The following is a 24,338-nucleotide window of genomic DNA, read 5'->3' on the forward strand; positions in this document are numbered from 1 at the left end:
ATCGTGTGTTTCCAGATTAAAACATTAACAAAACAGCACGCTTGCAGGCTGGATGAGCACTGGAGGCTTAATGTATTCGACTCTGTGTTTAGATTTTTTTGTGACACACAATCTTGACTTGTAGGGTTTGATCATGTTTTTGTTTCTTTCATTTTCAAACGTTCTTTAGCCATTAAAAGAACTTAATCCAAGAAATAAAACCAATATGTGGCATACATTTTTGCATTTCAGAACACCAAAACAGAATAATAAACAGACAGAAACTAGTTGTTTTCTATCAATAAACAGCTGTTTCCATATGGTGTTGTCTTTGTTTTATTTGTATTTGCAGGAAACTGAAGACAAATGAATTTGCTGGAGGCATCAAGGACTTTTTAAAATAAAAGAGCAAGCAAACTACATCATTGGTGACAAACCTACAGTCATTACAACAGTGCTTATTTGCAGAGACTGCAAACCCCGATCTAAATTATATAATCATAAATGAAGAAACAAAAACTCCATAATAATTATTATGATCACCACAAAGTACTGGACATACACATTTTCTTTACAGCACACTGTGGCAAAGATTAGATAAGACATATGTGATATTTCTGCTTTAAAAATAAATAAATAAGAATATGAGGAGATCAGAGACAGTGAATGGTTAATGACTCTGTGCAGGCAGGCAATTTAGGAATGCTAGCTTGCATATTTGGAACCCTTCATCTATAATTTAAGAGAACAGTGTCTTAATAAAAGGCCAGCATTGATTAAAAGTCTTAATCAGTGAAATTTAATAAAAAAAAAATGTCTCATTTCTCATCATAAAGCTACAGGTAAAAATTATACCTGCATATTATTACCAGAACGGAAGAGCATCCAGTTAGAAAAACGTCAGGTCTTCACTTGTAGTTAAAACCAAACGTAATCTGAAGTTTCATCATCATGGTTTATTCATTTTGAGATTCATTTGGGTTCAGTTCAGTTTAACAGTTAAAACTGAAGTGCTCCTTATAATGTATCATTCTTTGTTTCACAATGCCTTTTCCCCTCTAGAGATGTCTGTACCTGTACAAAATTACTGTAGTTTGAGGCCTATAGTGGATTTTGCTCTGCTGATTATGAAACCATTTAAACACAACTCACATAAACACTCTGCTGCTTCAGTAAACTTACTCCATCATTTTAAATGAGACAGCCAAACAAAACAAACCAAATTTCATAATAGGATTTTATAAACCTTTAGTCATTATATTTATATCCAAAGAAATTTTAATCTTCACAAAGAGATTATTTCTCCATTTCTTTCTTTTGTTTTCCACTTGACTTTTCCATAAACATCTTTACATACATTTAACAATGTACATTAAAAATTGCATATTTGCTATTCTGTGTTACATTGTTAAAATCAATCTGAAGTGCAATAAATACCAATTTAAATCAAAATTACAATCAATATCTATAGTTTCTTATGCAAAATGATAGGGTATATGGAGTTATGGCTACAGTGTGTGTGCAAGTCTGAGAGATGACTCTATAAGACATGGTGTAAACTGACAGGTAGGAGGCTTCTTGGTTTGTTTAGATCAGGTATGAGGTTTGGTCTGTACTAAGTAAAAAGCTACACAATACAATGTTCTCAACTAGCTTCAGAAAATCTGAAGGCATGGTGCTTCAAAGGTAAAGATTGCTTCCATTAAGCTATTGCTCGCATTAAGGGTAACTTATGACTCTGTAATTGGAACTAAACCAGTACCAGGGACCAAACTCTGGACATCGTGGTTCCTGTCAATTTGGCCATTTATTAAAAAAAAGAAGAAAATACCCTGTCTCTTGTGAGTTAATACATTCAATGGATAAGCAATGCTAAAATACTAAGTACTCCCTTAACGATTAATGGAAACAATACAGAAAACACAGCCTTTGATTTAACTTCATGTAGATTCATGTAGTCAGAGGTTGGGAACTGTTTTCTAACCTTCTATTAAGACAGTGTTCAGTCAGAGTGGCTGAGTGACGTGTGACAAAACTGCTTTTCATTTGTCAGTCTGGCTTTTCACTGCTGTTCAATACTTGAATGTGTGCCTGCTGGCAAAAGAATCATGCAGGATGTTTACTGTACAAACTAGAATCCCTTTCACCATCAATATACATCAAATTAATATATTATTGACACCATCATTATCAAGTTAGACTATTAGTGAGCTTTAATAATACACCACAGGTTCATCAAATGTCACTGAGTAGCACAACCAGATGGCTTGTCAGCATCACCTTTTGCCATTCAAACATTTGACGCAATCCTGTGAGAACAAAGCACAGACCTCTAGTGAGGCGATGCTGAAACTTCCCAAAGACCCCAGAAATCAGTGTCCAGTGATCTTTCAGCACAATTTGAATACACACACCCATTCATACATACACACATTGTCTATAGGAGATAACACTTTGGCCACTCACAAGCAAGTATGTTGTGCTTCAGGTCTGTATTTTCTAGTTGAGTTGAATAATTTTGAAGACACACGTGCATTGTGGAAAAGAAGTAGAAAATGAGACACTTTGCGTTGGCCACAGTGGAAGAAATCCCCTCAGATCTCATTCTTACACCTACACGAAAAATGCCAGAATCAAGGTTTGACCTTTTTCAGAACTGGAAAGTGTGTCGCTTAAATTTACAGACTTACTATCAGAAGTGATGGTGACTTTTTCCAGGTAAAATGAGAGGCTACTGTGTCACAGCACACATTAAATACAATTATGCAGAATCTAAAGGCATCTCCTTTTCTCATTTCTGACAGTTATCTTCTTAGGACACAACAAGATAGGAGAGGGTTCGCTCTCAGTACACAGACACACATAAAGATAAGACAACAAAAAGCAGTTACTCCTTGCCCTGATGCTTCGACTGGCAGCAGACACAGTGACAGTTAAAAGAATAGATGGAGAGCAAACGGTGAGACAGACACAACAGCAATCAAAAGGAGAAAAGAATAAAAATATGGCCACCGTTTAACGCTGTGTGTAGAGACAATGTACTGCAACTTGAACTAGGCTTGAAATTAACATGTGCTTTACATTGTCCAGTTGGTGTTGCTCAAAACCACCAGAAATACCAGTTTTTCCTAATGGTGGTATGTGACGGGGGATCCCATGGAGGAGGGGCAGTCCATAGCAGCGGAAACTGCCACAGAGCAGAAGATTACATGTGATAAATTTGATAAAAATGAGGGGGGAACAAAAGAGTCATATGCAGAGTGAAATCCAGGAGAAGAGGTGGGGTTGTTACACAGTTTACGGGGCAGATGATGTGTGTAATATAGGGCTGCCACTGCATCTCGCATAGCCGAGGGATCAGGGAAGGATCGCGATTCATTTGGCTTTGATTTCTGTGTAGTTGCTGCCGTCATCCCTCCTCCCTGAGGCCCCCTCCCTGGACCTTGCCCCGATAAACTCCAGGGAAGCGTAATTCAGCTCTTGCCTCTCCAGTCCCGCCATAGTGCCCACAGATTGATAATCCCCGTCTTCTCCCTGCAGACAGAAACACCGTTTAGCGGCAAAAATCAGCGGCAAGGTGCCAGTGACACCTCAGATTGCAGAAGAGCGCGACAGACACTAAAGAAAAGATGTTAGTGATTACTGGTCGACATACTGAGAGGGAGTCTGAGATGTTTCCTGTTAGACTGGCAGTTTGTGTTAGCAATGAGGCAGCCATGCAGAAGGCAGTATTGGAAACAAACGGCAGTGTACAGAACACAGAAGCTGATATGCGAGGAGATGCATCTGTCACTGAGGCTTGTGTTTTTTGTTTTTTTGTTTTAATGGGGATTTGTAGGGGAACCTTACCGTAGTCTCCTCTAGAATGGAGTTAAACTTTGAGCCCAACAGCTCTGTCTTAAGCTGTGCAAGAGTTAGGGGAGAGAAAAACACACAGAAAAACGCAGAGAAGCGATGAAAGCAAGAGAAAAACAGTGTTTGGAAAGGTCATGGTTGGAGCTACTAGACTGCTAGTGGGACAGATTCTTTCTGATACCTCATTTCAGAGGTTAACACGGGGTCTTATCATGACTGTACGACTTTTTCATTACACAAAACTTTAACCCCAAACAATCTGAGAATGGTAATCCAACCCATCCTCAATCATAATCATAATCATTGACATCAACATGTCTCACCACTTTCTTCCTCAGATTTTGTTTGTCCTTCTTGACTGCGCTGTAGTACAAAGCTGGGTTCTCCAGGACCACGTCCTGCCTAGGGTTGCCATTCTCTCTGGGGGACGGAGTCACATAATCAGACTCGGTCTCGACTGCCACTAACGCAGGGCGACACGCCAAGCCTGGGCATCCATTTTAAAACAACAAGCTCTGTAAGGTTATGCTGGAGGCCAACCGTGGCTGTGAGTGACGTGGTTATTTTATGGGTTTAGTCGCTGAGATCACACCCACTTCAGGGCCAGAGAAAGCTTGCAAATTTGGAGGTCCAAATATGCCTTGAGGCTAAAATAAAGCACTTTGGTTAAGAGGGCTACTCGAGTTGTATTTAGCATAGCAGGTCAAGGATACAGAAGCAGTGTCAGAGCAGGGAATCGTGCCTGCAAAATATAAGGTTAGTCCAGCTTGCTAACCAACTCCACAAGGCAGCCAGTGTAGATCTCCAAGGATTTCAACAAGGACTTGTCACTGCAAATGAACTGAAATTGCTCAGGAGAAATAATTCTCACGTCCACATCAGTCCCACATTCACTCGTATACAGTGTGCAACGATGTGTTTTAGAATGGATGACTAGGCTTAAGTGTTTCCTTGGATTTCAGAAAATGCTTAGTAAGGAAGTTGACTACTCCTGCCTTGCAACGGCTTCTCCATTAGTTTGTCATTTATACTCACTTCTTGTTGTTGTGACCAACATATCTAACTGCTGCAATGATGAAGGCTATGACTGCCACTCCTCCAATGGTGCCGACTATAACTGCCATCATGTACTTTTCTGAAAACAGAGGTGGTAAAAACAAAAATGAAGGGGCGTGAATTACTGTAAACTTCATTGAGTAACACATGGAGAAACTGCCCACCAAGCTAACAAGCCATATACACTCACTGGCAGCTCTTTTAGGTACACCTGTTCAACTGCTCATTACACAGATATCCAAACAGCCAATCACATGACAGCAATTCAGTGAATTTAAGACCATGTAGACATGTTTGAGTCAGCTTGCTCAAGTTCAAACCAAGCATCAGAATGGGGAAGAAAGGTGATTTTGTATTTCAGTGACTCCGAGTATTTCAGAAAGTCCTGACCTATGGGGATTTTCCCACACAACCATGTTCAAGGTTTACAGAGAAAGGTCAGAAAAGAAAAGAAATTATCCAGTGAGTAGCAATTCTCTGAAAAAACAATGTGTTGTTCATGCTAGATGTCAGAGTGTGATGTCAGGTTGCTTTGTGCTGATAGGAAGCCAACAGTAACTAAAAAAAAACACTCATTACAACCAAGGTAGAAGAGCACCTTTGAACATACTATCTTGAAGACGATAGACTACAGCAGCACAAGAACACACAATCAGCTAGAAACACGACTGAGGCTACAATACACAAAGAAATTGGAAAAAATGTCTGGTCTGATGAGTCTCAATTTCTGCTAAGGCATTTGGATGTTATGATCAGAATCTGCCCTGTGTCAGCAGTTCAGGCTGTGGCGGTGGTGCGATGGTGTGGGGGATATATTCTTGGCACACTCTGAGTTCTTGAACATTGTTTAAATGCCACAGCCTACCTGAGTATTGTTGCTGACCATGTTCATTCCTATGTGAGAACAGTGTACTCATCTTCTGATGGCTGCTTCTAGCAGGATAATGTCACAAAGCTCAAATCATCTAAAACAGGTTTCATGAGAGATGCTATCGTGTCAGTATGGAGCAAAACTTAGGAATATTTCCAGCAACTCCTGGGAATTAATGCTGGTCTGAAGTCAAAAGGTGGTCCAACCTTGTATTATTTATACCTAATAAAGTAAGCAGTGGATGTCGTAAGTATTTATAGCATAGTCTAGAGGATTTAGGTATAGAAGAAAATATAAAAAGAAGAAAAGAGACTTATTTTTTTAAACTGCTGACCATTGTGGAATTTTTAACTGCTAATCAAATAGGAGAAAACTGTGCTTTTTTTGTTCGGATCCATTTTCTGTAGCAAATCAATAAACATTTAATTTATGGAAATGGGTCAATGTAAGTGGAATTGATTGAAAATTGACTACGGTGTTTAAATTTATTGTAATTAGTAGAAAAGCACAAAAATTTCCATTGCCTTAAGCTTCATGACACATAACAGGAAATAGTCATAACCAGGCATTGCTTACGCTTAAAGTACAGATACTTTAAAGATACAGATGTCAGAAAATAACATCTGACATGTATTAAAGTCTTTATTATAGTGTCATATCAATTTAAATAGGATGTGATAATAGTGACACAATCCCACAATACTTAGTGTCAAACTAAATACTAAGTAAAGTTGTCTACTCACTCTCTTGCTGCAGCTCCAGTAGTATGCTCTCTCTTCCATATGCATTGGAGATGCTGCAGTGGACGTTGACAGCAGGGCTGCCGTTGTCGACCCGTTCACCTTTCTCCCGTAGCTTGATCATTCCTGTGGACGTGTGCCCGTCTGTGTGCGTGTAGAAGTTGTACCGGCCGTCTGTTTCGTTGATGGTGATGTTCAGGTCAGGCAGGTAGAACTCGATAGTGGGTTCAGGGTTGCCTGTGGCCATGCAGACACACTGGACACCTTCCCTCACCACTGTGCACTTTGACTCCTCCAGAAGCACAGGGGCATCTAATGAGGGAGGGCAAGAGATGATTACATCAGATAGCTGTTGACTAGTAACAAATTATACTCCTTTGGTCAAGATTTCCTTTAACCTCCTAAGACCCGAACTCTTCCGCGGCATGCATTTTTAATTTCTCTTTGATATCTGGTCACATTGGGACCCAATAAATGTAAAAACAAAGAATTACCAGATTTTTTTTACCTTATTTTTGTTTTTAAGAAAAATAAGAGCCACATATGAGGATATTCGTTTAAATTTTTGATAGAACAGTAGCAGTATAGTGTCCTCGTAAGTGGATATCAGGCCTTGTAGAGCAAAATTGAGTATTTTGGTCTAAATAACCCAAAATGTGATGTCCACATATGTGGACGCCAGGTCCTAGGAGGTTAAAGTACGTTTTTACTCAAAGGAAACAAGAAGTTTTGTGGAATCCTACCAAGTGCAATTCACCATACAGATAGCACATTGCCGTACATTGGAGGGTTACACAAACGTATGTCTTGCTGCTATCATGCTTTACAGGGAGTGCAGAATTATTAGGCAAGTTGTATTTTTGAGGAATAATTTTATTATTGAACAACAACCATGTTCTCAATGAACCCAAAAAACTCATTAATATCAAAGCTGAATGTTTTTGGAAGTAGTTTTTAGTTTTAGCTATTTTAGGGGGATATCTGTGTGTGCAGGTGACTATTACTGTGCATAATTATTAGGCAACTTTACAAAAAACAAATATATACCCATTTCAATTATTTATTTTTACCAGTGAAACCAATATAACATCTCCACATTCACAAATATACATTTCTGACATTCAAAAACAAAACAAAAACAAATCAGCGACCAATATAGCCACCTTTCTTTGCAAGGACACTCAAAAGCCTGCCATCCATGGATTCTGTCAGTGTTTTGATCTGTTCACCATCAACATTGCGTGCAGCAGCAACCACAGCCTCCCAGACACTGTTCAGAGAGGTGTACTGTTTTCCCTCCTTGTAAATCTCACATTTGATGATGGACCACAGGTTCTCAATGGGGTTCAGATCAGGTGAACAAGGAGGCCATGTCATTAGTTTTTCTTCTTTTATACCCTTCCTTGCCAGCCACGCTGTGGAGTACTTGGACGCGTGTGATGGAGCATTGTCCTGCATGAAAATCATGTTTTTCTTGAAGGATGCAGACTTCTTCCTGTACCACTGCTTGAAGAAGATGTCTTCCAGAAACTGGCAGTAGGACTGGGAGTTGAGCTTGACTCCATCCTCAACCCGAAAAGGCCCCACAAGCTCATCTTTGATGATACCAGCCCAAACCAGTACTCCACCTCCACCTTGCTGGTGTCTGAGTCGGACTGGAGCTCTCTGCCCTTTACCAATCCAGCCACGGGCCCATCCATCTGGCCCATCAAGACTCACTCTCATTTCATCAGTCCATAAAACCTTAGAAAAACCAGTCTTGAGATATTTCTTGGCCCAGTCTTGACGTTTCAGCTTGTGTGTCTTGTTCAGTGGTGGTCGTCTTTCAGCCTTTCTTACCTTGGCCATGTCTCTGAGTATTGCACACCTTGTGCTTTTGGGCACTCCAGTGATGTTGCAGCTCTGAAATATGGCCAAACTGGTGGCAAGTGGCATCTTGGCAGCTACACGCTTGACTTTTCTCAGTTCATGGGCAGTTATTTTGCGCCTTGGTTTTTCCACACGCTTCTTGCGACCCTGTTGACTATTTTGAATGAAACGCTTGATTGTTCGATGATCACGCTTCAGAAGCTTTGCAATTTTGAGACTGCTGCATCCCTCTGCAAGATATCTCACTATTTTTGACTTTTCTGAGCCTGTCAAGTCCTTCTTTTGACCCATTTTGCCAAAGGAAAGGAAGTTGCCTAATGATTATGCACACCTGATATAGGGTGTTGATGTCATTAGACCACACCCCTTCTCATTACAGACATGCACATCACCTAATATGCTTAATTGGTAGTAGGCTTTCAAGCCTATACAGCTTGGAGTAAGACAACATGCATGAAGAGGATGATGTGGACAAAATACTCATTTGCCTAATAATTCTGCACTCCCTGTATTCTTTGACCTAGTTTTAGACTCCCTTTAAAAATATAATACAGAAAAGTGACGCACTCACACTCGACAGTGATGTTGAGGGAGCTGCTGGCTCTCCCATGCTCATTCTCTGCCAGGCAGCGGTACTGTCCATCTCCCTGCGGTGTGATTTCCGCAATCGTCAGCACTGACAGCTCATCCGCAGTGATGGTGCCCACCAGTTGCCCATCCTTCAGCCAGGTGAGGGTGGGTGCTGGGCTCCCCTGTGTGCTGCAGTGCAGGGCCAGAGTGGTACCCTCTACTACTGTAATGGAGTCATTTACCACAGGCTCATGGGGAGGATCTGCAACAAAGAAGAGAAAATGAATTTGTTATGTTTACTATTCATATAAGAAAACCTCTATCTTATAATTCTTACATAAGATCCTTCTTCATTTCAAAGGCACAGAATTAAATAAAACCCACAATATCGTTTTTTTTTCTTTTGGACACACAGTGACCTAAATAAATAAACAGTGACTTTGATATATCTAAAAATATGCAATACAGAGCAGGTTTTTGTAGTACATTCATTTGGTAAATGGACTGATTCTTATATAGTGCTTTTCTACTCTCCCGAAGAACTCAAAGAGCTCTATACAACACGCCACATTCACCCAGTCACATCCATTCTCACAATATCACACTACCTCTATACTGAGTGCTTTCTAACTACACTCACACACATTCATACTCCGATAGTTGCATCGGAGAGCAACTTGGGGTTAGTATCTTGCCCAAGGATACTTGGCATGCAGACTGGAGGAGGCTGGGATCGAACCTCCAACCTCCAACCTTCCGATCAGTAGGTGACCTGCTCTACCTCCTGAGCTACAGCCACCCCACGATTTTTACTGACGACATTTACTGCAGTATTGCAGTGCAAGTTGAACTGGCTGAAACATTGTGATATCAAAATTTTTTGCCTTGTCTCACTCAATGTTTGTACCAAAACAAAAAGAACATTTAAGCTCTATGGACCAGATACATTGATTTCCCAGGACATTTTATTGTGGTTTTAATGGTGGTTATTAAATGAAATCTTATCAGTAAAGTGGCAATGGTTTGGAAATCATTGAGCATCTCTAACTTCTTGTTGTGAGTCCCTGTTTAGATCAACTGTATTATGAATCCACACGGGGGGTTGACATTCAAAAGATTTTCACTTATGCTTACAAATGCTGGGGTTGGGAGTCATTTGCTATCTCAAAAACTTACACTTTACAGCCAGGTAGAGTGAGGTGTTCATGATGCCATAGCCATTGTCCCCAACACAGGTGTAAATTCCCTCATTTGCAGGTATCACATCATCTAGCATGAGCGAAACATTGGATGCTGTGTCCCACAGCAGCTCTTGGTCTCCAAACATCCAGGCGATCCTGGCAGGAGGGTTACTGTCTACCTCACAGTGCAGTGTCACAGAGCTGCCTTCCATCACCTCTGAAGAGGCATTCACCCACACAGAGCGTGGAGCATCTGCCAGGAAAAATATAACAGGGAATTTATTTTCCAAGAACTCGAATGATGTCTGCAATTCACAGAATAACTGTCTCCTAAAAAATGATTTAATCTTTTCAATAAAAGAAATCGACAAATCGACAAATTTACACCCTCAAATCAAGGTTGAAAGGTAGCTCTTTAACTTGAGGGGACTTCAAAGCAAATTATATCTAAATAAAAGTGAAACATGCAGATTGATGTTTTGTACTAAATCCTGTACAAGCACCAGATATTGTTTTCAACCATGCTAGTGACAATTTTAGTCAGCAGTTAGCTGAAATGGTTCAGCAACTTTTAGATCGGTTTTTGCGAAACGAAAGTGAAGTGAACAATGGTTTATAATAAGAGTTCACACTTTGGTAATTTGAACTGGAATATTTTGTACTGTTTCATAATATAATAAGAAGGTTTATTCATCTATCACGATAGGAACAGAACAGAAACTGCAAAGATGCTGTCTTGATCTGAGGTCATTCCATACATGAGATTTAGATGAAAAAAAAAAGTCGTAGGCTATTGATTTCTTGTCATCCTCAGTGACTACTTAAATACTGTCATAGCACCTTTGAAATCAGCTGTACTATGTCTCCGTGTTAACTAACAGTTCATTTTAGGCTCTTCGGTTATCTTTTTCTAAACCATACAGATATATCTTAATGCATGTTCAATCATCCAGGTAAGGGAATCCCAGAAAACTGAATCCAGAATCAACTTTCTGACATAAAGACATGCTTGAGTTTTGTGATCTCTGAGAAAAAGATCCACTTCAACTCACTTCACTGCAAACTGTCAGGCTCAACATCCCGTTTGAAGCCATACTAACATAGTGGAATGCTTTTCAGTCTTTCAGTTTGATGTTTTTATTTTTTTACTTACACTTGACGTCTAGAGAAATGAGCCTCTCATAGGCTAGTGTGGTGTTGGGGTAATAGACCCTGCAACCTAGAAGCTGCCCATTGTGCATGGGCCTGGGTGTGAAGGTGAGGGTGTTGGAGAGGACTGCTGTGTTGCTTTCTTCCACGAGGTCAGTGCTGAATTCTGGGTCGGGCAGGTAGTCTGTGTACATCCACTGGATTTCTGGAGTCATGTCTGGGCAATTATCAGGAGCATAGCATGTAAGCTCCAAGCTCTCGTCACTAACAATCTCCTCTGGTACATCGATGTTGGGCTGATCTGGAGACAGAAATATAAAAGGAAAATATGATTGTTATGGCTTTTTTAATAGCTATAAATTTTCAGCTATAAAACGACTTCCGATCGTCCTGTCATCAGTCACTTACCCAGAACCTTGAGCTCAGTGAAATCGGGGTATGTATAGATGTTGGCTCCACCGAGATCTGCACGAAAGTAGTATCTCCCCGAGTGCTCGGTGCCAATGTTGTTGATGAGCAGAGTGCAATTCCTCTGGTGCAGATCTCCCAGCAGCTTGGTTCGGCCCTTGTAGCTCTCATGCACAACGTCTGTACGTGATTTAAAGACTACAGGAGGGAAGAGTTGTGGGTAGGGCTGCCCAAAATACCAGATACCATGAATGCCACGGCTCGGCCTTATTCCAGACGGATACATAAAGGTGCAGGGGATGACCACACAGGAGTTTGTCATGGCTGAGATATCCCGAGGTAACCAAACATTCCACTGGCAACTGGCATCTGGGGGAAGAGACAGAAGCTCAGTGGACTCTTCAACATACAGGATACACATAGGAATACTACCTGTCTATCATCATAAAAATATAGAAGTAAAGGAATTTATTACCACTGATGAACAACAGCAGTGGTAGGAGCAGCTCTAAACACCACATGGTCTCTGCTCAATACTGGACCATAGACCTCTGAAACAGACGCCATGCTGTCAGTCATCAACAGAAAAACATACACATACACACAAATATCACGTTTCCACCACTGATGCTGCTGCATGACTCACACGCCGCACAGGCCTCTAAAAAATAAATTCAAGATGTTCTTAATGTTTCACAGTTTCTTGGTTTTATAGTATATCATAGCAATCCTCTATTAAAAAACCCCAATGTGGAACTTTTCAGTAAAACAAAGAAAAACAAAGATCAGAGTATCAGTTTTATCAAAGTCCCACAGGTTTTACTTTTTTGTCCGGCACAAAACATGACATGACATTTCTGCAATACTTAGTGTGCAACATGGACCACATGTTACAGTATACGGACTGAAAAGTGTCATTAACATCCAAAAAGATAATACATTCCTTCTTACTATACTGTGAATACTATAGAAAAATATAATAATGTCAACGTCCTTTCTGTCATGTCCTACATTTAAAAGATGCAGAGCTAACACCAACTTGAGCTATGTCTATGAATATGTATATTAAGTGCAGTTAGTGCTGCTTGCAAAGGCTCAGTCACAAGTTGAAAACTGCTCATATGGAGAGTTTTGGCTTTTTATCAGATTGGGTTGTGGTGTGAACATTCTTAGAAAGAAAAAGCACCTCGTATACAAGAAGTAAAAATAGGTCTTACTGTTTTGAACTACTGTGGTTTTACCTTGAAATACGGATGGTTAAAATGAATGGAACCTCTGAGAACAAATCTTCAGCAGTTCCACTAGAGGGTGTTCACTCACACCCAGACAGCTTGACAGCCTCCTTCTCTGTGGAAAGAAAGAAAGAGAGAAAGAAAAAAAATACCAGTGACATCAGCATTGCCAGGCGATTACAGCACTCGCAGCCCCCTCGCTTGCACAGACCAATAGTAAGTCACACAAACACAGCATCAGTCAGCACCTGTTTGCTCCCCCTCAGTAGAGTCACTCTCATTATGGTTGCCATACGTAAGCCGATTCAGTGAATGGCTCTCACTGTTTCCTGAGCCTTGACACAAAGCCAAACTCCAGTCACCACACATCATGTCATTAGTGGATTACTGGTACTTTCTGTGCTGTACTACAAATCAATCCGAGTAGACAATATTCACTTATCAAAGCGTATGAAAACAAGTGAGATAATGAAAAAGTGAGAAACAAAAGCACATTACCACAGAAGAATCAAGCTGTTTGTGTTGTTTACTTCCTTTGCTCACTACATAGTCTGGAATATCAACCCTCAGGTTGAAATAAATCAGTCCATATAAATTTTCATCACATCTATTATGAGCTCTAATGAATAATATTAAAGTACCACTGAACAGCTACCCTGAAGTACCCCTGAGCAAGATACTGTCCCTACACACTGCTCCCACTGCTTCACTGAGTGAATGGGTCAAATGCAGAGAGAGTAATTTCCCCATGGGGATCAATAAAGTATACATCATCATCATCATTATTATTATTATTATTATTATTATTATTATTATTATATTTCTATATAAATTCAATCTGTCATTTTTATTTTATTGGCAATACCTGCACTGCAAATGCAAAAATAGCTGAGGTTTGATATCCTAATAAAATCATGGCCATTTCGAGTACTGGGGTCAGAATTCAAATATACATCCCATTACTGTGGTGCTCAGAAGGCAATAAAAAATACTTTGTCCTTAAATTCACCACCAAACAGCAATCAAACTCAAAAAAAAGGAAACAGACTGCAAGAAAAAGCTCATATTACTGAATCTTACCCTTTCTAATTCAACTGAAATAGTGATGTTGACATGTAATAACACATGTTAATAAAGGCTTGTTGGACTATTTCTCTGTTATTTTTAGATATATTTGCCTTTATTTTCCAGTACGCTGTTGAGATGCACAGTAGAGAGGGAAGGAAGATGCCATGCAGTAAAAGTGCCATGTGCTCTGACCCCCATATTGAGGCTTTTACATTAAATTATGCACCATAATGTCTGCATATTGCTCCTCTCTGAGATGATAAATAGCCAGTTTCTCATAAGCCTGGAGTTTTCATATGCTTGCAATGTACTCTGAAATTATCATAATTCACTCATTTACAATCCAAAGTGCAATATGATGCCATTATATTTGTATTATTTACTTTGAGTTCACAGTTGTTTTCTTATTCCTAAAGAAATCTATTTGTCTAAATGTGGCATACAAATGAGATGTACACCAGTATGATGACTGTTAGTTTGGACGTAGAATAAATGCCTGTAGAAGGAGAAGCAGCGGATTTCAGCCTCATGATGCAGCAGCCGGTGTGTGCAGATGGCGGGTCTGAGAGTGGATTGTGTTTTAGAGCTTCGTGATTAACACATCCCAACATCCCCCAGAGAATCCTTGACCAATATTAGCCTTGTTGTTAGAGAGAAGGGAAAATTCAGTTGATTTTACACTGAAAAAAAGCACTGGATGTGCCACTTATCATGCAGTCCAATAATTAGTCAGTCACAGTCACAAATTCCTAGGAGCATGAGGATGTAATTTTATTTTTACACTTTATATTTAAATTTGCCTGTGATCTTTAAACCTACTGTATCTGGTTATTTTGGGCACCTGGAAGCAGTGGACCCAGGTTGGGAACACAGTATTATCATGAAGTTGTTACCAAATATTTAATCATTTTCATTTCTGGTAAACTAGCATAATCATTTGAATTTTATTTTCTGGCCACCTGGTAAATGTAATCCCAATGGTGTCTCTTGTTTAGCTATGTTTTTGATTCTAGTCCTGAGGGAAATTACTCTTCAGTTTCTAAACACTCTGCTGTCCACTATGCTAACCAACTTGATGCAAATTGTGTGTGGTGTAAAGCTGAGGGATTTTTAAACTTTTTTTTTAGCAAAAAAACCAAAACAAAAAAACAACAGCTGCCTGCTGCAACTGAAAACTGTGCTATTGAGAGTGATGAAAGTCAGCCTAAACAGTCTCAGAACTGCACAAGCTAATTATAAACTCTGAGTAAGTGAGAGGACCTTTTTTATATATTTCAGCTACCAAAATACCCAAATATCTATATTGTAGAAAGGGTCAGACTTTGAATTCTTGGCCAATAATGTCACACTGTTGGCTGGGACAATTCAAACTTTTCTCCAAAGTTGCGTCAACCTCAGACATCTGCACTGCAACAAAAAGCCAAGAGCTAAGTAAGTGTGTCCAGGGTGAGAGGCCATGCATCAGCAACATAGGAGAGAATAGAGCACAGCAGCTGGGCAGGGCCACTGACACCACCACCAACCTTACCAACAAAGGCTTTATTGATGGGATAGACAAATGGCTGGCACAGAGCACAGCATACGTGTGCACACTTTTATATACACGACTCACGCAATGCACACAGAAAACACTTGCCTCATAACAGCCTCAGCACCAGGCTCCTGCTGCCTCCCAGCCTTGACTTTTTCTTCGTCTTTCCTTTGTGTTTGCTCTCCCCGAGTTGGTTTTCTTGCCCTGCTTCCCAGATGCCACTGTCTGTGGGAAAGGATAGAAAATGGAGATAAAAAGATATGTTGAAGCAGACAAGGGGAAGGGGAAGAGAGGAGTCTGTGTGAGCTCTGGTTTACATGTGTTGTGGGCAGATCTGAATATGTGTACTGCAGGCCCACTCAGCATTCCTTTACTTTCCACCACTTCCATGCACTGTCCTATGTGCCTTGATGCCCTGAACTTTGAGCCTACATTATGCTTCAACCTCTGAGACTTCTTGACATTTCTTGAACTTTGTTCACACAGACTTGTTGTTGTGACTGAGACACAAGGGCCAAAGCTGCTTGGCGGAGGAAAGATGACTCATTATTGGTTTTAGTAAAACAACATTTAAACTTTAGGGAGAACATGAAACATGAAACTTGATGTTAGTTTCGCTGTGATGTTAGGGTTCATTTGTGTTCACCATGACTGCATAATCAATGCAACCGTTTTCCAGATGTGTGTGGGAAAGCATAGAGTAATAGTCTAAAGCGCACAATTAGATTTGTGAAAACCATGTCTAAATGAATTTAAATTTCTGAAATTAAGAGTCCTCAGGGCATGATCATTGATCTTTCCAGCCTTATGCAAATCTGCAGTAATATTTTCCCTACTGAGGAATGTTAGTAGGCAGTAGTACAAGCATGGATCCACTCAGAGGTCTACTTAGCTGACGTATAAATATAACAAAGGCAAGTTGTCTCTCCAGTATGGAAGTTTTTTTTCTCACCCTTATTGTTATATGTAGAGTGAGTCACTGTTCAAGAGCCATTAGGCCACAGGCCAAGTCATGGCATTGAAGGAGTTGTGGATAACCTCAAGGGAATCCCTCTAGAAACAGACTGGAGAGAGTCTGAAGAAGACAGTGTTGCATTGATGCTATAGAGCTATGTACAAATGAATGCACAGCATGCCATAACCCCTACACACACATGCAGCATAAGGCATGCCAGCACACTCCACAGTGTGGGGTGCAGAGCTATGCGACCTTCCTCTGCTTCCCTTGGTGCTGGTTGTAAGCTGAGCATGCTCCATTGTCCTGCTGGGACTCTAATCATTGCCTATACAGTGCATGCACATTAAAGACTCAAAGGATAACTTATTAAAATGTATCACATTTCTTCTCTGGTCATTTATCTAAAAAAAAAAAAAAAAGCAGAGGGAACTTTACAGAGAAGCAATTAAAAATAGTTTAAATGTAAAAGATAACTCTCAGTAATCAAACATGTTTAGCTTCATCTAATCTGTGTGATGCCTTGTGCAAAAGGTCCTTTTCTAATATCTGAGGCAATCAAACTTCAACGTAATCATTTATTCCCCATCACACTTCGGGGATACAGATGCTATCTAAACAATCAGTTCTGCTAAATCAGGCCACGCCACCTTTGATGAGTCATTTTATATTACTGAAATTGCTCACACAAACCAAAAGGTTTACACGAACACCCCGCTTTGCCAAAAAGAACATTTTCATTGTGAATATCATCTGCATCACATCTATACGAGCATCACCAGAGCTCTTGGACAGAGAGAAAAAGAATGGGAACCTTGTATGCAGAACACTGCTCATTGTCCAAGTGAGAAACTGAAGGAATTTTTCCGGAACAGGCCCGCTCACAGCTTGTGCTTTGCTGCTTGCCTGTGACGCGCGTTGATCCACCACAAGCTAAGGCTCCCACTAAAATACTCAGAAGAGCAGATGGTCTTAAAACATGGCTGCTCCCCCTCCCACACATGGCGCGCTGAGCTGCGATGAGCCCAGCGCACCACACACACACACACACTCATGTGCACAAGATACAAACATAAACACTGAGATATGCCAACATCCAGTCACACATTCTGTCCAAGGTACTGCAGAGTGTTGGCATAAGTAAAAGACTGGACTTATGTATGGCTCATACATAAGGCTCATCATGTATGTACTTATTTTAGTGTTTAGGTACATTTTAGCTATGCTTTACTCTTATCTGAAGTCTTTTGCAGGAAACTTCTGCTGGCAGTATCATATACCCAAAAGTGAGAAACCACAGAAAGATGGCCTGTGTTTTTCCCGGTATTTGCATGAGTTTGTGGGTGTGTACCATCACTTTCATCTCAAACAACACACAGAGATAGATTACAATTATAAATGGAGGCTTTTACCAAGAGCAAAACACACGCACAGGATATTAAAGCAAGCTTTATTTGGCAGACCAGCAACATACTAAGAGACCAGGAGCACCAATAGCTTATATTTCTCTGCTACCTGGCAAAACCAACTACTGGCAATCCCCATCCCTGTGTGCAGATGGTAAGCCACAGGCCTTCTCTCTTTACAGCGTTCTCCCTTCCGCTCTGAACAAAAGGGGGCGACAAACAGTGCCATCACCTGTTCAGCCACACAGACAATGCATATGTGAATCCATCTTAATGCTTCCTAAAACCTTCCATTTGACTTGATGTCCTGAAACAGTGTGTATAAAATGCCAGGTGTGGATTTAGTAAAAATCAGGCTAGTTTAGATTAATCAGAAAATTTCTAAATCGCGACAGTTTAATTGGAAGGACAAAATTTTCTTCACATATCCATTACACCTAGAAGTGTCACAAAGTTTAAGGTGAGAAATTCAAATGTTTCTTGACAGCCGGTGTGATTTAGCATAAATTAATATCTCTTTGTGGCTCTGCGATCTTCTTTAAAAATCACTAATTGGTATATAATTAACCAACATTATGCTCTCCTCAACTCCTGAAGCAGCACTCTGAATTATATTAGAAACACATTTGGTTAAACATGATTGTTTCCACTTTTCTCTTAAAAAAAACAAAACATCCTCTTTGAGATTCAAGGAATCACTCCAGCTCCTCGCAGTCTCATTACAGAAACCATATACATCCAAACTACTGTTAAATGACTTGTAAAAATGTTTTGCTTGGTGTGTAATCGAAGAATCTTCTACCTGGCATCACATGTCTGATTAGACACTGTAATATGTTGTGGCATTTGCAGGAACAGCTCAGTGCTAATGGCACAGGCAGTAAAATCTGTCCAGTAATAATTGGCTGGGCTTTTAGCATCCCCCGCTAATGTTCAAAACACACACACTCACTCATCCATGCACGCTTACACATCATCACAAACACGTTCAATCACGCAAGCGCTCATAGAGGTGTACACATGCATAGACACACACTCATTACCTAACTTGGTCTAACTTGTGATTCATACAGCACATCTCACTTTTTTCACACCCTCGGTCACTCATCACATCATTTATGAACGCTCACGCAAGCAAGCGCTCATTCACCGTGTCCGTAAGTGTTTGACCTTAAAAAACAAAATTGTTAAAATCAGATTAATGGACTGATTAAATAAAATTCAATCCCCATGTGAAGAAATCTGTATCCTGTTGCTTCTTCTCTCAGGAAAAGATAAAAACCTCAAAAGAGGATAAAAATCACAAATAAAAACTGCTCCTCACCTGTGTAGGTGACCACAGTCGACCTCCAAACGTTCAATAGCTCCTGTATGAGCAGCTTCAGCAGCCACACTCACATGCAAAGCATCGCACCACCAAGACCTCTCGCCACCCTCTGTACCAAGCCCCAACAGTGGGGAATAAAGTGCTCTGCCCACCACCACCATCACAACCATCATCACCAACAACACCCCCCACCCCCCGCCCATCTCAAAATGAGTCCTTCAGTGTAGCAGCATTGTTCCCAAGCTTTGCCCCAAGGCTCAGCCATTCATAAATACACATGGGGCCACAAAGGGCCACTCTGTTCCACCTCACCCCGACAAATACGGGTGAGACTTTGAGCTCCAAGGCCTTTCTGTCCAACATGATGACTTGGTTTAGGTTGGATGGAACTGAGCATATTTGATCATTTTGGATTGATGGAGAGGCGATCCACTTCTTTCTGGGTGTCAGTGTAGCACAAGGCAGGAAATGAGTTTGGGAGGGAGGCTGAATAAGAGGGGTATGAGTGAAAAGAGAAAGGAATCCTATGAGGCTCATTCAAAGCCTGTCATTGATGGAGACTAAAAACCTCAAATAACGCTAGCAGTCAGAGGCTAGAAAAAATAAAGAATGCTTTGCCCCGTGAATAAATAACTATACACTTAGAATCGTGTATGTTCCTTTTTAACAGAGCCAAAGCTTCAAACACTAATATCAGTGGATGTACAAGAAATCCCTACGAAGTAAAAGCTATGAATTCAGGCTCTGTTTTAGACAGTGTTTTTTCCTACTATTGCATTCGTATGATGTCAGCAAGCACCGATACCCTAATATGGTCTTCACACACAGCTGGCTATAAGTACAGAAGCCCCACCCACTCGATGTTCAAACCTTTTGCTTGAGTGGCTGGTTGGCGGCCAGTCAGAAAAAAATGAGCTAGAAATTAACTAAGGGCTGTGACCTACGGGGGCTGTGCTTAGGGGGGTATAAGAAACACAAGGATTATTTTGAACTATGAAGTCCAAAAATGAATATATGGAGTCTAAGATAAGGACAATTTAGATGTTAAAGGGTCTGCTACTGCTTTGTTAAACAATAGCTTAACAAAAGAGTGGGGATAGCTCAGTGGTGGCCCCATGATCAGAAGGTCAGGGGTTCGAATCCACTGAACGGCTACCCTGAAGTACCCCTGAGCAAGGTACTGTCCCTACACACTGCTCCCTGGGCACTAGATTAGTGGTTCCCCACTGCTTCACTGAGTGAATGGGTTCAATTTCCCCATGGGGATCAATAAAATATACACAATTATTATTAATAAAAAAAGAGACTTAACAAATTGGAAACTGGGAATTACAATGCTCCTGATATGGCATGAAATTAGCACTAGGGCCAATTAAACAGTAATTATGACATCATACCTTGTCTACGTTGTTTAAAGTATGGTTGATTTTCCCTAGAATTATTGGGCTTGGCTTTTCCCCCCTACATCTTACCATAGAGCTGATGCTGATGATTTGTGTGTGAGAACCATCTCCTCTGTCTTGGTGAGTAAGGACACAGCAGACTCCTCCTCTATATCCTTTAGAAAGGCCACACAGTGATCTGAGGTCACTGTGCAGTGGTTTTTGAACGCATTCATTTTCCTTTCTACCTGTGCAGTCTGTGTAATAGTTCTGCTTTGCAACTTTTCAGCCACCCTCACACATAACAAGCAACAGCAATATAAAGACAGTCTGGGTAACTAAATTTTGACATTAGCATTTTATCGCTGCTTAAGTTTTGTCCAAAGTCAGTTCACCACATTTCTGTTAACTTCTTTAAGTTGCTTCAAGTTAGAAAGCACACCTGCATGGTGATGCTAGCTGACCTATAAAACTGCCAACTGCTCCTTCCCTGCTGTTACTATTAAAGAAAATGCATTATTAAGCCTATGTGGAATTACGAGTGTTTAGACAGTTGCATGGTGCTGTAACCGTGTCATGAAGCCCCAAGACTTGCAATCAAACCTCCTCCCTCCCCCTAACACAGTAGCCATTGTCTCCCAAAGCCTTCTGGGACAGAACAAGCTCAGCTCGAGCCTGACACCGCACAACACTGGGAAGTCGATGTGCACAGATAATTGTCTTTTAATCACAACAATCCCCTTTTCTCTGCCCTTGCTCATTTGTCTCTGTCTCTTGTTCGACTGTTCTCTCTTGGTTGTAATTCTTGTGCCTTTCAGCGAGTTTGACTGGCCACAAGCCGGGCTGAAAATGGACAAAAACTGATGGTTTCAAATTCAAAGTGTCAAAAGCTGCGTTCTAATCTTAATATAATTTTATTCATTCCTTAACAGTTTTTTTCCAAAATGATGAAAAAAATAAAAATGATGAAATTTAGGTTTTCTGGACAAGTATTATTTCGAGGCATTGAAAATAATGATTGTCCCCATCTCAGGAACAAAAGCTTGTTGTCGAGGTGTGAGCACTTCAAATGAGGTCAGACATCCACACATGGTGCATGCAGCACTTGGCCATGTGTGGAGGCAGAAATTGAACTTTCCTGAAACCTTTTTATGAAATGATTCTGATTACTTTTTGCAAGAGAAAATGCAAACCAAGAGTGGCTTTGCAGAAAGGCTGTCTGAAAGTATGAAAGCTCATCTCCATTTGAAAGATTACCGTCTCTTGTCTCAAGGACGTCTGCCATTTCACCTTCCATTCAGCTGTGACTGCTCAGCTATGAGCACTTTTACATTTCAGACATGGCGAGACTACGTGTCATGGGAACTAGTTTATTTCAAGCAAACTCTGACTTTTGTAATCCTGGAGCCTGTTTCACAAAAGCCACCAAAAAATGGTGAAGAATTCTTTTTTCCTTTAACAAGTTAACTTGTAAATGGTTGATAATGGTTATAATCTCCCTCCAACAACTGGTTTGTTCTCTTTGATTTCCCATCTTGTTTAATGAACTAATAAAAAAGCCCTGTACACCCATGTTTAAACCACACGGGCGATTATGATTGGTTTGGTTAATTGGACTTCTTATCTGGGCTTTGTAAGTGTGCACAGATGCACTTCACTCACTCTACTGTTACACTTCTTGAGTCTGGACATATCAAACATTTATTATTCTTATTAGAAGCGAAAGGCTCTGCCACCTTCAGCTTGAGCCATAGAAACTAAACACCTGCATGTTAAAGGTTTTAAAATGTTATTCTTAGCTAGAGATTTCATAGAGAAGCAGCTCAAGATTGGGCTGATTTGTTTAGTTTGGGATTAAAAGTAGGTGTGCAACCAAAAATTGAGTCACTTTTTGTGGACAGTGTTACTGCCAAAACTTCTAATCCACACATGCTCTAACTCTTTAGCAATGTTAAGAGTAAAAAACACCAGAATCTACATAATGCAAACACACAAAGACATACTTTTACAGCATTCTAGTGTAACTATTGAGGGTGTCATGGTAAGAGAGCGATATAGAGGGGGGGTGTGGGCTGGGATTGTACTGGACAGAGACTAGTAACCGAATAAGCCTCTGAGAATGGACCCATTGTGTCTCTCTTCGCTTCACTGGACAGAAGCAGATAGCTACCATTTGCAAATAGATGAAGAGTTGGTGAAACACGATGACTTCATGTTTCTGTTATTACACTTGGCAGATGTTCACTTAAGTTGTTTTATATCTGGTATTAATGCATTTAACTTTAAAACCGGCATTGCTTAAACAAAGTGTACCAGCTGCTCAGGTATTTAAGCACTGAGTTTCCTCTCATTTGTATAAACAGAAAGAATTTTAATCTCAAAGTTAATGTCCCAAGAGAAAAAAAGTCTTGCTCAGAAGGATGGTGAAACTCACAAATTTAACTTGTCATTTATTTCCCAGTAGAAGTAAATGGTTTGGTATTAATGCCAATTTTGCCAATATCAGTGAGAATGAAAATGAGCAATTCTTAAAGGGATGTTGACCCTATTTAGGAGGTTGGATACAGAGCTGCAACATGTCACATTTTGTGTTGCAAGGGATTTTTATTCCCAAAGGTCCACCTAATCTCAAATTTGTCCTAAATTCCCATTTTGTGCTCCAACTGTCATGGAGGGGCTTTGGATTTGTAATGTGCTTGATGTTCGGTTTGTGTCTATGCAGGCCCTCGTTAGGAAATCCGCCTATTTAAAATTTTAACTTTTTCAAACTGGACATATTATTGACAGCTACTTTGATTTAAAAAAGAGAAACAGTAACCTGTGACCTGTCACCGTTTGTTTGAAGTTTGTTTTTGGGTCTGTGTTCTGTTGAAATCGCCTAAACAGGATTTGTCTATCGACTTGACGCTACAGATAGTTAAAACTGTGTTTAAAATGACTGAAAGGCAAAGGGACAGCATGGCTCCAACGTGAAAAAACCCCCCCCCATTGAACATTAAATGATAATTAGCTGATAATTTGTTAAGAACATAGGGAAGCTCAGCGGTTTATTTTTTTTCTTTTATCTTTTGGTCAAAATGTTTGAAATACACAATGCAAGGATATCAAACAGAACATATCACCAATTTTCCCTGTGTATCATACTTAGATGTAAATAGATAACCTGCTAAAATGTGACAGGGTCACCTTTAATTATAATGCAATAATTATAACATGCAATCAAATACACAGCACTGCTGTAATGTACACGTATCCTTTCAGAGTTGCCACAGTAGTTCACTGTCTGGTATTCTGTTGCAAAGCCAAGTCTTTTAAGTGAGAATTTCAAATCCATATGATATAAGACAAAAAGAGTAATCACATAGTTGAAAAACCTAATCTGACTGCTTACAATTGTAGATCAGAGAACAGCAGAGCTCTTACCTTATCAGCTGATCAGACGCCACTGAGGAGACTCGTCTCTCTCCAACATTTGCTTTCTCCACTGCTCTCTCTCCTCCCTCCTCTCTTTCGCTCTCTCTGTCAGCAGATTGGATCTTTGGCACAGAAAAACTGTGATTGGGAGGCCAGCTGAGGATTATTTTATTTAATTTAAGATTGTTTCTGTTTTTTCAGTTTTAATTTTTTACAATTTGGCTGCCATTTCTATCGTTATGACAACACTGTAGCCAGTGAAATAGATTTCTTAACCCTCTACTGCATGACTTCTTAATTTTGGGGGAAAAAAATATTTTTCTCTATTTTGGGGGAGCTTTAGGG

General features: G+C 40.2%; 1 protein-coding gene and 1 long non-coding RNA gene across 7 annotated transcripts; both read right to left on the reverse strand.

The window, feature by feature from the left end:
• Positions 1-324: 324 nt before the first annotated feature.
• Positions 325-13,025, reverse strand: LOC120732728 (myelin-associated glycoprotein-like). Of its 6 annotated transcripts, XM_040030519.1 has the most exons (11): positions 12,920-13,024; positions 12,154-12,229; positions 11,679-12,047; positions 11,275-11,571; positions 10,117-10,374; positions 8,942-9,202; positions 6,505-6,813; positions 4,870-4,969; positions 4,158-4,254; positions 3,829-3,882; positions 325-3,513 (listed from the first exon to the last, which is right to left on the reverse strand). In XM_040030519.1, exons 2-11 carry the CDS (start codon positions 12,197-12,199, stop codon positions 3,355-3,357), a joined length of 1,950 nt encoding a protein of 649 aa, XP_039886453.1. In that variant the 5' UTR covers positions 12,200-12,229; positions 12,920-13,024; the 3' UTR covers positions 325-3,354. The 6 variants fall into 6 exon arrangements, with proteins under 6 accessions (XP_039886453.1, XP_039886455.1, XP_039886452.1 ...); XM_040030521.1 differs by lacking the exon at positions 3,829-3,882 and having other exon boundaries at positions 12,154-13,025; XM_040030518.1 differs by lacking the exons at positions 12,154-12,229; positions 12,920-13,024 and having other exon boundaries at positions 11,679-12,147.
• A 2,659-nt stretch (positions 13,026-15,684) lies between these two features.
• On the reverse strand, positions 15,685-23,995 carry LOC120732729. The gene is made up of 2 exons (XR_005695660.1): positions 19,195-23,995; positions 15,685-15,734 (listed from the first exon to the last, which is right to left on the reverse strand). It is a non-coding gene; the product is annotated as an uncharacterized LOC120732729 (long non-coding RNA).
• Positions 23,996-24,338: the final 343 nt, after the last annotated feature.

This window comes from Simochromis diagramma, unplaced genomic scaffold (assembly GCF_900408965.1).
Source record: "Simochromis diagramma unplaced genomic scaffold, fSimDia1.1 OVJJ01000361.1, whole genome shotgun sequence".
In the NCBI taxonomy this organism is placed as follows: domain Eukaryota; kingdom Metazoa; phylum Chordata; class Actinopteri; order Cichliformes; family Cichlidae; genus Simochromis; species Simochromis diagramma.

Bases quoted from the DNA above. Each gene is read 5' to 3' on its own strand.
- LOC120732728 (XM_040030518.1), bottom strand. From the start codon at position 12,099: ATGTGTATCCTGTATGTTGAAGAGTCCACTGAGCTTCTGTCTCTTCCC. The intron at 10,375-11,274 runs GTAAGTAAAAAA...TTTTCCTGGCAG, and splicing joins CATTTCTCTAGACGTCAAGT to ATGCTCCACGCTCTGTGTGG. The intron at 3,883-4,157 runs GTGAGACATGTT...ACTCTTGCACAG, and splicing joins AAAATCTGAGGAAGAAAGTG to CTTAAGACAGAGCTGTTGGG.